Source organism: Canis aureus, chromosome 33, assembly GCF_053574225.1.
Source record: "Canis aureus isolate CA01 chromosome 33, VMU_Caureus_v.1.0, whole genome shotgun sequence".
NCBI classification, from domain to species: Eukaryota; Metazoa; Chordata; class Mammalia; order Carnivora; family Canidae; genus Canis; species Canis aureus.
Genome location: NC_135643.1, coordinates 18819916 through 18834871, shown reverse-complemented (window position 1 = coordinate 18834871; position 14956 = coordinate 18819916). Strand labels below are relative to the sequence as shown.

At 38.1% G+C, this 14956-nt stretch overlaps 1 protein-coding gene across 1 annotated transcript; it reads right to left on the bottom strand.

The window, feature by feature from the left end:
• Positions 1-7635: 7635 nt before the first annotated feature.
• PDHA2 (pyruvate dehydrogenase E1 subunit alpha 2) lies at positions 7636-14826 on the bottom strand. Its single transcript, XM_077882334.1, is given in 9 exon segments — positions 7636-7743; positions 7745-8118; positions 8121-8246; positions 8249-8293; positions 8296-8378; positions 8380-8419; positions 8422-8566; positions 8568-8708; positions 14815-14826. Coding segments are annotated over 9 exon segments (1074 nt in total).
• Positions 14827-14956: the final 130 nt, after the last annotated feature.

The window sequence follows — 14956 nt, the reverse complement described above, 5'->3', positions numbered from 1 at the left end:
TTGGAACCTTAGTGTATCTTAAGGAAGTGATGAGCTGCTCACTCTGCAACACTGCAGCCCACGTGGACGACCATGGAGAAATTCTCTGGGCCCTGTTGGCAAGTGACTCTCAGCCTCTAATGGAAGCAAATTATATACTTTCTAAAGTGACAATATCACTCTAGTAATGTGCAGATAAAGTGTTCCAATGAAATCTAATAGCTCACACTTGCCAGAAACATTAAAATAATTGTTTCATCCTACTATTTTTTCTTCTTTTTTGGCAAAGTGCTACTTCATGTAGCAGTAGGTTTTTTTAAAGAAGGTAGCAAAAACTATAGCAGGACGGAGAAACTACAAAGGCAATATTCTCCCTCTACTAATTCTAATGTATGACTGCTGAAATAACACTGCAGCCTGGAAAGCTGCCTTCTACTAGAACATTTGTGGATAATTGAACTCTTGCTCATTGTTCAAAAGGTCATGAGGTTTGAGTGGGCCCTTTTTCTTTTGGTAAATTATTCAGCTTGAGTATTTATTAGCCTGTCAAAAGGAAAGTATTGTATGAACTGTCTCTGTTGCTCTCCAGTGTTTCCTAATTTGATTGTATTCTTTTCTGTGCATAAACTTGGCAGGAAATTTCCATCTCTCTTTCTCAAATTCCAATACGGAGACCTCTCTTCTTTGCTCTTTGCTGTATAAATCCGCCTCATGGATCAAATAGACATGAATGAAGTCAATGAGAAAAAATTATAATACTGATTGAATGGAGAGTTTGGGCTGGATATTTTTGTTTCAAGCCTGATCAGATCTTTGTTGTTATTAATATTTTGGAGCATTTAAAGGAATCTACAATAAAAAGAGTGGAGCTAATTTTGAAGGAATGGCTAGTATGAGAATACCCAGTCATCTATAATATAATAGAATGGAAAAATCCTACTCCCCAGCCCTAAATCTACCAAAGTAGTATCTGCACAATATCTACATGCTTTAGTGTAGTTAGTAGATCCAAAGACCCCAATCCTCAACACAATTGGGCTTGCAAACTGCCGGTTTTCATTACTACCCACATCATCTTCTATCCAAACTTGGTAGCACTTCCTAACTGCCTCTTGTATCAAATGGTGCCTGAGAAGAACTTAAGAGAAGCTCACGAGAAAACAAAGACTGGCTGAATTTGTGAAAATATATTCCACATGCCGCTTGCATTGCAATCTTTATACCTAACTACCTACATAAAATTGAAGACCCTTTTTATCGCTTTCAGATGAGATAATCCCTTCAAAATTTTTGTCCTTTTTCCCGGTGAGCAATTCTCTCTTCCTATCAATCAGAAATGTTTATTTATAGATCATCTTGGTTATACCTGGAACTAAGTTAGATGTTACTTCACTTCTTCTTCTTCATTTAACCTTTACAACAGTCATATGGGTCAGCCATATTACAGAGGAAGTGGAGATACAGAACTAAGTCACTTTCTCGAGGTACCATCTTTCATAGATGGCAGGGCCATGATTTGAACCTAGATTTAAATGACTCCAAAGCCCAGCCTCTAATTTATTTCCATGTCACATAAAGGCAGGGCTGATTTAAGACTCAGTGATACTGGAAAAGAAGCATTCGATCTCAAAGGGCCTGTGGGTACATGAAATGCTACCAATTCAATTCATCCAATAGATATTACTTTCCATGATAATACAAAGTTCACCAGTATGTACACCTACTGCTTCTAGTTTCATTGTCCTTGTCTGTTACATATTTCCACCTCATTCCCCTGGCATCTCTTTTATTTTCTGTCTCCCTCCGTGTCTATAACTACTGATTTGGCCCAGGTCCTGCCTTCATTCCAGGTTTGCATCTCAGGTTCTGTAATCCTGAGCCCTCAGCTGCTCGGATTCCTCTCTACTACTCAAGTAGATGAGACATGAATAGCTTTGAACTCCCAAAAACTTGCTTACATACTACTTTGGCATTTCAAGTGCTGGCTTTGACTCATCAAGGCCTGATACTCACCAATCAACAGAAAACTTCCATCTGGACTCAAGACAAGCCTCAGGCAGTGAAATAGAAACTATAGTCTTCAGTGTGTTTCTTGACCTATGGTTGACGTTTTACTATAAAATCCTCAAACCCTAATGTTGCAGTTACTTTAGTTCATCTCAAAACCAGCTACAGATAGATGGTGGGAAAATATAGGTTGGACAGTTTTAATTTCACCCCTAGGCTTTTTTTATTTTTACTGGAGACTCATCTCCCCTCCCCTTGCTACTTTTAAATTGTGAACCTCTGTAGTCATGTATCCTGGAGGAAGGAACAGATCCCACTACTTGATGGAATATAAAGGAGTATCACAGAATTTGTGATTATCTTTTTTTTAGAGAGAAGGTGAAAGTGTACCCTCAAGCAGCGAGAGGGGGGAAAGAGAGAGGAAGAGAAAGGATTTTTTTTTTTTTTTTTTTTTTTAGAGAGAGGGAATCTTGAGTGCACCTTCAGTGCATAGCCCAATGCAGGGCTTGATCTTACAACCCTGAGATCATGACCTGAGCTAAAACCAACAGTCCAGTGCCTAATAAACTGAGCCACCCAGGTGCTCCGTGTGACTTTTTTTAATCTGCCCTACTTCCTATTCTCTATATCTGTTTCTCCCTGGATTTTCTTTCTGTATTTCTACACTAAATCTAAAAATCTGAACTCAGAGATTAAAGTAATTGGTAAAATCCTTTGGTCTAGTTTAATTCCATTCATTCACTCATTAATACACTTTTTTAAATCTGTTGCATGGTTAAGTATTATTAGAAGCAATGATTAAAAAGCAGTCAAAAATGTACTTTCAAAATATGGATTTTGTTGCTTGGTTTTTAATCCTATCTCCACTATAAATTGTGAAATCTTGAGTAATTTATTTAAGCTGACTTTTAATTTCCTCTTCTCTAAGTGAAGATTAAAAAGCCTATATTATGTGGATATTATAAACATTGAGATATTATATGTAAAATGCTAAGCATATTGTCTTGTACTCCAAAACAGTCTAGCAAAAAGAAGAATAGTTATGATCAATAGCTATATGTTCCTAAACAAGCAATCTATTATTTCTGGGACTACATATATATATATATATATATATATATATATATATATACATGTATATAATGTATATATATATATATAGGTTTTTATTATGTATAACTAAGAAACTTGATTTTTTTTTTTAATTTTTATTTATTTATGATAGTCACAGAGAGAGAGAGGCAGAGACACAGGCAGAGGGAGAAGCAGGCTCCATGCACCGGGAGCCCGATGTGGGATTCGATCCCGGGTCTCCAGGATCATGCCCTGGGCCAAAGGCAGGCGCCAAACCACTGCGCCACCCAGGGATCCCAAGAAACTTGATTTTTGGTTATACTTCTGGTTATTACTTATTACAGGGGAAAAATACAAATCTAAATCAGCAAAGGGAAAAAAGCACATGGATAAAATTCTAAGAGAAACTAGGCACAAGCTTCCAGTTATCTCCTCTCAAAGGAGTAACATGGGGACACATTATTAAGATAAACTTATCTGGACAAACTGATATAGCATGTCCCACGGCCTTGGGCATACAGAAACATTCTTACTAAGTAGAATGTTCTAGGAGTTCAGAAGTTATCTCCCAGGAGTGTGAAGACAGGCCTTTCTCTGGGATGTGAAGGTTTTGAGACACCTAGGCCTATTGTGATAACCCTTCCCTTACCATAAAGTACTATGAGATGCTACTAATAGGGGAAACTGGGTGTAAAGCATATGGGAATTTAGTATGTTGTTCTCAATTTTTCTGTCATTCTAAAATTGTTCTAAAAATTAGTCTATCAAATTAAAATCCAATTAGATTATAGAAGTTGGTAAATATTTGAGCTGAAAATATTTTAAGATATCTTTAAATTATTTTATCTAATTGAGATTCTAGCATAAGGATTCTGTTGCATTGCCTTGGCCTAATACTTTTAAAATTTCTACTGTAAGGAAAAGACTGAACTTTTTTTCATCAACATTAGCTTTTATTATTCATAACAACCAAAAAGTGGAAAAAATCCAAATGTCCATCAACAGATGAATGGATCAATAAAATGGAATGTTGGTCAGTCATGAAAGAGAAGTGATATATGCTACAACAACATTGGGAAAACCTTAGGCTCAGTGAAAGCAGATAAACACAAAAGAGCACATATTTTATGATTTATATAAAATGTGAAGAATAGGGAATTCCTGGGTGGCTCAGCGGTTTGGTGCCTGCCTTTGGCCCAGGGTGGGATCCTGGGGTCCCGGAATCGAGTCCGCGTCGGGATCCCAGCGTGGAGCCTGCTTCTGCCTGTGTCTCTGCCTCTCTCTCTCTCTATGTCTATCATGAATAAATAAATAAAATCTTTAAAAAAATGTGAAGAATACCCAAGTCCAGAGACCAAAAATAGATTAGTACTTTCCAATCAATGAAGAGATAGGGAAATGGGGAGTAACTGATAATGGGTATGGGCTCTTTCTTTGGGTAATGAAAATATTCTGGAATCAGGTAGTGGTAATGGTTACACAACTTTGTGAACATGCTAAAAACCAATTTTAAAAGATGGATTTTATGGTATGTAACTTATATTTCAATTTTTAAAAACTAGCTTCCTCACAAATTATCAGAGTAAGTTTCACTAATATCTGCTCTATTTTTTGTACACTAGATTGGCAGGAATATCAAATGTCTAAATAAATGCAATCCTTATATGTCTAAATATTCCCTTCATATACTTTTCTTAACCTACTTCCTTTCTCATTCCACTCCACAGATATGTACACAATCCTTTACCTTTATAGGGTATCATAAAGACGAAGGTATTAGAAATTCTCCTCTCAGATATTCTAGCATTGTTGCAACAGTGAAATTTTTATTATGATCATCACAGCTTATTAGGTCTTGTAATAGGTGGATAAAATAGATTGAGTTGCATGGTATTACAGATAGGAAATAGAATCCAGCTGCTGCATTTCTTTCTGCTCTAATTTATAGTTTTATAAGTAATTGCTATTAATTTAGTGTGACGTAACTGAAAAAAACTAAGGGATGTCTTGTTCTTTTTTTTTTTTTTTTGCATCATTACATAATTGTGTGCTGTGATAGGCTTAAACTTGCTGAATGTACACACAGAAGCCTGGACATTTTTTTTACTATGGAAAACATTGAAAACTCCTTGCTTTAATGGAGTTTGATAATGTATATTGTGACAAATGTACTTTGTAATTTTAATATAGCAAGACTGGATTTTTTTCCTCAAATTAATTATCTGTGTAGCTTGGCTTTATGATGGACTCATTTCTAATCAATTATTTGTATCTCAATTTTTACTGGTATTAAAATAATCCATAGTATAAGCAAACCTTAAAAATTTCTGTGTAGCATATAAGAGAATTAGCTTTGAAGATCTTATCTTCCACTTGCAAGTTTATGGAAATGCAACTATATTAAAATAAATAAAAAAGTAAAAGAATTATTTGTCTTACAAAATGTGTGATTATTTTGATGGCATTATGAAATACTTTTTTGTTTTTAATGGAAGGGATCCAATCAAGGTACTTTTAAACTAACACTGCATACACAAAATACATTGGCTAGTAATATTCTTGATTTATAAACAACCAACTCTCATCCCTTCCTTCTGAATTTAAAATGCTGAGGTTATCATACTTGTTTAAACCTTTTGGGGGTATAAGGCATGGAGATTAAGCCTGCACAAAAGTGTACATATATTCATATACTTAAGGTTTTGGCTTTCCTTTAGAGTTCTTAGGATCTGGCTTTTATTTTTATTTTATTTTAATATTTTTTCTAGTTTTTATTCGTAGAAGTAGATGTTGTACAGTAAAAAAAAGATGTTAGGTTCTTTGCACATTGAGATATAATTGATATATAGCATACTAATTTCAAGTGTACAATGATTGGAGATATGTATATATGAAATGATCACCACAATAAGTCTACTTAACATCCATCACGATGCATATCTTTTGGACAGGTTTTAACTATTAATAGCTGATTCTTTTGATGTTTTCTATAAACTATTTCTTAGATAACAAAGTCTAATATCTGATTTCGGTAAGCCTATCTCAGCGAAACAAGATATACCGATCATATTCAATAGGATTTTTGACCATTAGTCAAATGTAACCAAGTAAAAATGTTTTCACAAAGTCATATCTTGCTAATTGACATTGTACTGACTGTAGAGAAAACCAAACCTGTATGATCCAAGTTAGATTTTCCTTTGAGAAAAGTTATTTGTGAATGTTCAGTTCTAGCCAAGGCAGTTTTTACTTTCAACTTTTTATTAATTTTAGTATATGTGCTGCTGAAGCAAAGACTGAATTTTTATTAATATCCCCTCCTTGGTTTATCTCTTTTTTTTTTTTTTTTTGGTTTATCTCTTTTTCATGTCACCATATCTGTTCATTTTCCAGTCTGAAATTCACCAGGATAGTTCTCTAAAATATGAAACACCTGATTGGATAAATGGATTGAAAAATAAAAGTAGCTTTAACTTGAAGTTTAAAGCAAAATGCAGTTTTGCCATAGATTTTAACTTATTTTCCTAAGTTGGTATACTGAAAGCATTGCACTAAAGTACAACATGAAAAAATGTTCTTGTCCCATATCTATATCCTATTTCATGGAAATTGTGTCAGCTGGCCTCAGCATCAATATTGAATATGCATACGTATGTGGGTAGAGGCACGCAGTCACAGTAGGCCATGTTATTGGCTAATTCAAGTAGACTGTAGTAAGTGGCATAAGCAGTAGGGAGCCTGATAGGTTCATGTGGTTGAAACTTTTCTTACCTCAGGATACTGACTTTACACAGAAATGCCTGTCAGGGTGGAGAAGGAACCAAAGAACTATTTTTCCTTTAAATAAGAGTATTTGCAAATATAAAGCTAAATCAAACAGAACTATTAGAGCAAGTAACAGGAAAGGCTAAACGACCTTTTCTATTTTTCCTAATTTAGACTTATATAACTTTAAAATAATCTTTAAGGTATTCACATTGTTTAATTAAATAAGGAGGCCATCAGCCTGAGGTGGCTGTAATGCCTTGGTATCCTACGTAAATAAACAAAAACCTAAGTCAGAGTCAATGCACTCAAACTGAGAAAATGAAATTTAAAAATAAGCCATCACAAACAGCTAGGTAGGCTCTCCCAGCAACAGCTTAAGTTATAGCCAACAAGATAATTTCCTTGCTTTGCTTCTCTATGAAAAAGCCTCCTCTAGCTCCTGTTGATGAAGCACTCCTAATCATCTTTGGAAAAGAAAAAAAAAAAAAAATCATCTTTGGTTTGGCCTTGCCTGATTCCAATCCATGTAATGTATGCTCAGACATACTCTTGAAGAAAAAAAAAAAAAAAGTTTAACTCGCCTCAGTTTACCTTCTAATAACACTAAAAGATTAACTGTACTGTTCTTTTAAAGCAGCCACGTACAATGCAATGTGGTATGCCTTGTAACTGAATGCACATTTTTCAATGATCTCTTTTAATCCTTTCTAGTAATCTCTTAATCATCTCAATTTATTTTGGTACACCTTTACAATTCTGGATTAGCGGGTTTTATTCCTGCTTAACAAAATTGGGCACACGGGCTTCTTAAAGCGGACCAGGAACGTTCCTTTGAGGGGCTGCAAATAAATCCATGACAGCCTCCCTTAGAGTGAGGGACTTAAACTTGATCCACGGATCTGCACCACGAACTTCCGAAAGGTGGATTACCGCGGGAGATGTGATGACCTCATTCTTCCGAAGGCGGTTCAGGATCAGATACAGCAAACTGGGCGGCATCCTCAATTTCCTGTCTCACTTCCACATCGATTCGCCTCGCCGCTTCGGTGCTGGCGAGCTGTTTGCCCTCCCGTCCTCGAGCAGCCTAATGGGCTCGCTGCTCTCCACGTCTTCGGGGCGCGGTCCCAGGGTGGCTCAGGCTGTGTCCGCGCTAAGGGCAGGCCTGCAGCTCCATCCCTACGGGCCCCTTTTCGGATGGGGTGTCGGCCGCTGCAAACTTAGCGGCCTCCCGAGCTCACAGGACATCCCCTCCCCCCACCGTCGGTCCCGGGGCCCTGGCGACAGCCGTGCGCATCCCTGATTGGCAGCGCCATCGCCGCGGAGCGGCCCACAGACGTCTTGGCTCCCCCAGTACCTCCAGGCCTGCGCGACGCCAGCTCCCAGGGCAACCGGGGTCGCCGCCCTAGGAGGTCCCGGCAGACCCGCGTGTGCATCGCGCCCCCTTTCGCTCGAGCTCCGCCCCCGCCCGCCGGGTCAGCTCTGCGAGAACCGGTCGCACGGAGATTCCACGAGGGGAGCTCGAGCCCTGAGCCCGACAGGAGGTGCTGACGACCGGTGGGGCTGATCCCGGCCTCCAGGCCCACGCGACACCTTCCTGACCGTCGCACAAGTGACCGAATCCACGGATACAGCTGATCCGCCTTCAGGTCCGGGCGATGCGAACAACTAACTGCACCGCCCGGTAGCATCTGAGCCCATCCTCCCGGGTGAGCACGGTTGTCACCAGGCCGGGGGGGGGGGGGGGGGGACCCCTCTAATCGATAAAGATCGCACTTCTTAATTGCAAACGTAGCATCGTGTGCAGAGTTACAGGGTGCCACCAGCACCCTCAGGCGCCCAGGGGTCCCGCTGCCCTCGCGGCCTCCCTCCGGGGCCTCCCTCTGCGCCAGCGCCCAGCAGCGCCACCGTGACCGCGCTGGCGACACAGGCCGCGCCCCCGCGCCCCATCACCGGGTGGCCAGCCCCGGGCCTTCCAACCACATTGTGCAAGGTCGCCACCTGACCGTACAACACCCCGATTCTAAGCAGTGCCCTAGTCATTGCTAAAACCTAATAACGAGAGTCCCTTCTCCCTGCTAAACACCACAGCACCACATCCTGACCCTGGATCAATGGAAGGGGGGGGGTCCCCCAAGACACACGAAGGTTCTGACAGGTTGGGCCCAAGATAGTCTTACCAGTGTTTCTTTAAAGTCTTTAAAAAAAGTTCGTAGAATATGTATGAACATTGTATCCTACTCCATAATATACCATATTTATCTTAATGTAAAAAGAAAGATGCAAATTATTCATGATTTACATACTTGACTTTAAAAACACACACTTCTAAAAGAGAAGTTGGTGTTCCAAAAGAATATGGCACATTTATTCTATGGTTTCTAGTGCTTGTGTCACCTGAGGGGAGGGTCTGGGGGAGGCAGTTGATGATACCTAAACCCCAACCATAGAATGACAGTCTAAACCCAGTAATAAGCTTTGCTTGGTGTGGAAAGTGTGGAAGTAGGGTTGAGATGCAGATTGTGGGTAACCACCACCAAGTTTTTGATGTGGCACTTTTCCTCATCTTATAATAATCCTGAATCATGTCCATTTTTATTCTGATTTTCTAATTTGCTTTTTTTTTTTTCCTGTTTTTACCTTGTCAGGCCTTCAACCCAGGTCTTCTGGGTTTCCACAGAAAACATCAAGATGCAGGTGGCTTTTATATCGACCTAAATTGATTCAGTCTTAGTCCAGGATATGGAGAAGCATTTTCTTATAGTACTTTTTTATAGTAATCATTAGAAAGTGTAACTGTGTAAGGTGACTCTCTATATAATATACAATTTGGACTGAAAGAGACCTATAGAGTTTGCTTAAGTCACCGGTAACAGTTCAGTTACCGGTGTCATAGGACAAAAGAAATTGAAGGTCTAGGGTTACAGAGATCACATATCATTTTCCTTTTTTGTGTTTTTACTAGGAAGGTGATTTTTGTACCCTAATAAGCCACAGTCATATCCAGGGATCTGGTTCTATTTAGACTACTAAGCAATTTACCTCAATGCATCCTCTGTTTTATATCCACTGCCTGTTTATAAATAAAGACACAAATAAAATGCAAAATCCGTGTTTGTAAATAAATCCTTACCCAAATTTCCCTATGACATGTCCAAAGCAGCTGGCTTCTCTAGGTATCCTTGCAGGTGTTATTTTGAACACTTCTTTTGACACTCTGGCAGGAAGTAGAGCTTGTTAAAAAGTTACAGTATCTCTTAAAACTTGATCCTCCCCCACCTTCCCAGTCCAGCCATCATAATGGGCCTCCTCTTTTTGCTCAACTTAAAATTCTGCTGTTGGAATTCATGGTCTTGCTGTGTTATTTGCTCTCTCTTTGATAGTTAGCCTCTCTCCGCTGTTCTCTTTCATTCCTTCAGGTATTGGACATCTCCAGGGAGCATTATCTCCATGAGAATGAGAAAAATGACACTGCAGGATGGAACAGTGGTGTTAATGGGTCACTGAGTGACAGCTGAGCCTTCTCTCAGAGGTATCAGCCAGGCTAGCACCGCCAGGAACACAAGAGCTATCCAGTAAAGTGTGCCAATTTAATCTTGTCCTAGGTAGTCTGGGCTGCAAAGATAGAGCTCCCCTTAAAAGCCCAGTGTGACGAGGCTAAACCCGACTCATGCCAAAGGAGAACATGCAAAGATGCTAACTGGAAAATACCTGTGCCACAGGTCACTACAGAAGATAGCCCTTTTTTTGCTTGTTTGTTTGTTTGTTTAGCCAACAGGCTGTGGTCAAGATAATACATAATAAAATATGAAAATCCAGGGGCCTCTTGGACATCATATAGAGTTAACCTATATTAACCTAGATTCAACTTAAAGACAGATGCAATCATATTTATAGAATATGATATCCAAGTATTTCCCCTAAACAGATTAATTCTAATGATTTTTTTTTTGCATTTTTATTTGTCATGTTCCTAAACCCATCCACATTTTTTAAATAAAAGTGGAATTTCCAGACAGCAGTGTAAAAGTTGAATATTCACCAAGGAGCTCCTGAGCTGCTGAGCTTCTCCTCTTATCTGCCCTCAGCTACACAGGATTTCAGGCGCTGCATGGATGACAGAGCCGAGAGTGGTATACTTTTCTTCACATAATTTATTTTTCATCCTGTCATTGTTCAATACCATGTTTATTACCAAACAGAACTAATAGTCATCTACATGCTCACCACTGAAATGCTGTTCGCAATTAAAATCTCCATAAATTCTAAGTTTTAATTAACGCCAAATCTTACTTCTAATCTATTTGAAATTAAAGGAAAACAGATGAGCACTTTTATAAGGCCAATGGTCGACTTTACATTTAATTAATAAAAACCTAATAAAATTGAAGCCAATGATTATAGTAGCAGTCATTCACATCAGTATGACAGAATTTCACATTTCATGTCTAATGGTTGATACTCCAGGAGCATTTCTGAATCTATCTTAAAAGTGTCACCCCTTTGCATCAATAGTATGTAAAATATTTTTTAATAAGTAACAAGGAAATGTAAAAAAAAATAAATAAATAAACAGTGATTTGAAGATATTTGAATTCTTCCAGCAATAATTGCTCTTTTTTGCCAAATGTTAAGTGAAGAAAACTGTTAAAAAGTGAATATGTTCTAGATAAATAATATCAAGTCTCATGATATGATTAATAGCAGTGCATTTTTTTCTTAGCTCTAAGATTTGGTAATTAAGAGTGATGAGCAAGAACTTGGTGAAAAAATTAAGACTTATATATAACTTGGAGAAGAATTTTTCCCATTTGATCTATTACTTTATCTCCCTTGGAGAAAAGGGAAAATGTCAGTACCATATATTCTGCAATCAAGCAAAGTTCCTATTTAATGTTATAATAAGCATGATTATTTCAGAATAGTTCAGAGCCCTGGGCAACCAATATATATATTTTTTTTCTTCTCACCCCCATGAAAATTCTGAAGTATTGTTAAATAAAATTCAGGACAAATTATCATGACAAGAACATTTGATTAAAAACAAGATGTGAAGTGAGAGTGCTCTTCATTCCACCCAGATAATGATGGTGTTAGAAAAGGAAAGATATTATGGGTTAATTTTTAGTAGCAACTAATAAAGCCACCATCTTTCTCCTGCTGGACAAGCAAAATCACGTGAGTCGTCATGCTCTTAGCACATAACCCTCTATCCTAAAACTTTGAGACCAGGGTCTAGCAGAAAATGATAAAAGGGATCATAACACAAAACTATAAAACTTTTCAAACTTTTAATAAGCTTCCGATAATTAAAGCTGTAATTGAATATGGCCAAGTCAGATAGAAATAAAAATTCATGTATAACTCGGTGTTAAGATTTAGTATGGCTTCATGTCTCAACCAGTAAAGGATGAATAAAGGTGTCAAAAGTTGTGGACTCATTTCTGCTCAGCATAATCTGCATTCAGAATAAAAATCATCAATTCAAAACATATTTCTAATAAATCAAAACAGATTCAACAAAGCCTAAGTCAGAGGTAGGTCTATCTGCATTTCTTCCAAAAAGTGTCATTTATGCTTTCTGGGAAAGTGTTTTGTTCTGAAGATTTCAATTCTCAAATAATTAAAAACTCATGTCCCAAATTGTTAATCTTTAAATAACATAAATTTTCCCTAATAACCTTAATTTTAATAGCAATAAAGTATATATTAAGTGTGATAGTGAAAATAAACTGTATATCCAATAATGAAATGAGGGCTTCTCTCCTCTGTATAGTTTTTCATAATAGATTAGTATCTCTTAACTGTACCATATTTGATGTTTTCTTTATAAATGACCTCCAACAACCCTTCTTCCCAACAACTTTGGGTAAACTCTTACCTTTTTCTAGTACCGGTATGCAGTAACAAAGTTAGCATATTTTTTTCTCTTCACCTTACTTCTTTGAAGACCTGAGTCACTGAACTAGGTTTAGAGAGACAAAGGAATATTGGCAAAATTCCAGGGCACTGCTGCCCCCTAGAAGGAAGTTTGAGCAGCACATTTAGCCATTACAGGCAAATCATTGGGAAAAAGAGCAGTCTGAGAAAGAAGGCAAATCTTGCACCCCACTTTAACAACCTCCTGCTGGCCACGTCATCAGTTTTCTTTGCCCTATTCCTATCTAAGTGTGGGCACAGTGCTGCCTATTACATCCTAAACCTAGATCCTCGTAGAGTCCATGGCTCACTCTCCAGAGTTCCTTGCAAATATGTACAGATATAAAGCACAATTCCCTTGGCAAAATAATACCTTTTGAAAAATGAAGGTGAAATTTTAAGCTATCATATGCATTAATTTGAGATTCAAGGCACTGTTGTATATACTACACTGGTAGGTGATATCCTTGCAGATCTTTGCTGGAGATACAAAGTGTGTTCATATGATCCTCATAGAACCAGGTAAGGAAGGCAGTTTCTAGCATTCTCAATTATCTGTGTGAAGAAAGTGAGGCATAGAGAGTTTAGGTGGAAGGGAAAAATTACAAAGCCAGTAAAAAAAAAGTGTAATATTTATTCTTCACTTTTGCTGCACATATAATCAAGTGCTTTCCTTCTGTATGTCCCCTTTGTGTACTAAGTTGTAGAGATGCAATGATGACATTCAATTAGATTTTCCTCAACTTAATCCAGTTCATATGGAAGTGCTGTGCTATGAGCTTTCCCAGATTTTCTGGCACTGGGCACAGAAAAGGACACATCATCATTGAATGACAGAAGAAGCGACACATGAGCAGCTGTTATAGAGGCAATAAAACTAATGTATTGCAATCCAGGCAATGGTTACAATGACAGTTTGTCTTTATTAGGATCAATGATGAACAAATTAAAAATAGAGTACTGTCAAACTACAACATTCAAAACAGAACACTCTAATTTTGTAAAGTTGTGTTGTCTTCTTTAATTTGGTAATACAGCAGAGCTGAAAAGGCACACTGGGAAATATGAAAATCAGGATCTCATAATTATGCAATACGTTATGAATATGAATGGCGTTTCTCCAAGCAACCTAAGACAATGCTGTAGATGTTTTATGGAGCTTTCTGTGCGTGAGAATCTTTCTGTTCCCACGGACCCACTGTGTATCTAGAGTCTAAGATATTTCCATAGTACCCAATACTGTAAATCTAACAGGCCACCATGGGAGAAGCCTCAGAGAGGTTTTTAAATAAGAGGCCCAATAAACATCAACCATATCGGTAAACGAAGATAGGACGCAAGAAGAGATTTTAGGCTCAAACATGTGAGGCACTCATCAAAAGCACCATATTCAGAAAGCAAGATTATTGCTGGATTATAGAGGAATTTAATAAGCTCCTATCAGGGCCACCAGCTGGCTATGCTGCTTCCATTCTCTTAGGCCATGAGCATCATACTGGAGTTTATGATGAGTTTCTCCAAAAACTCTTAACCTTTATCTGCCCTCATCTGGCCCAATAAAATTATCATCTATTTACAAGAATGCATTATAATTTTTAAAGAGATTTTCCATATTTTATGGAAATTTTCCATATGGAAAATTTGGAAAATTTTATGAAATGTATCATATCTCCATTGACTTGAGGAGAAGCAGATCCAATGTGGTTAATGATCCGTGTAAACATTGGATATATCCTCAGGTCATACATCTAGGTCATGGAGAGCCAGTCTCACCTTCTGATCCAGTGTTCCTTGTCTTACACATACTACACTGCTCCCTGCAACCCAGCTGCCTATCTTCTGGTGAAGTTTTATATTTATCAGAGCTTGCTTCCCACTAATTTCAATAGAGGAGGAGTTCTCATCTTATCTGGAAATCTAACTCCTCAGCCCTTGCCACACAACCTGCTGTTTGCCCATAATGAGATACCCTCTCACTTGTGTGTTGCCCCCCACCAGAGAATCAGCAGTTCTGTCTTCTCCTTTGGCCCTCTTTCATGCTCATATTTCCTTAACTCTGAAAGAAGATACCTGAGTGGCCATTGTCTCTTTTAGATCTCATCCTAGAGTGTTCCTTTTATCTAGTCAAGCTCCACAAACAGGCAGCCCGTCTCCACGGTCTCCATTTACTTTTCTCTAATTGCTTCCATATGCTTCTACAATCTGTGTCATC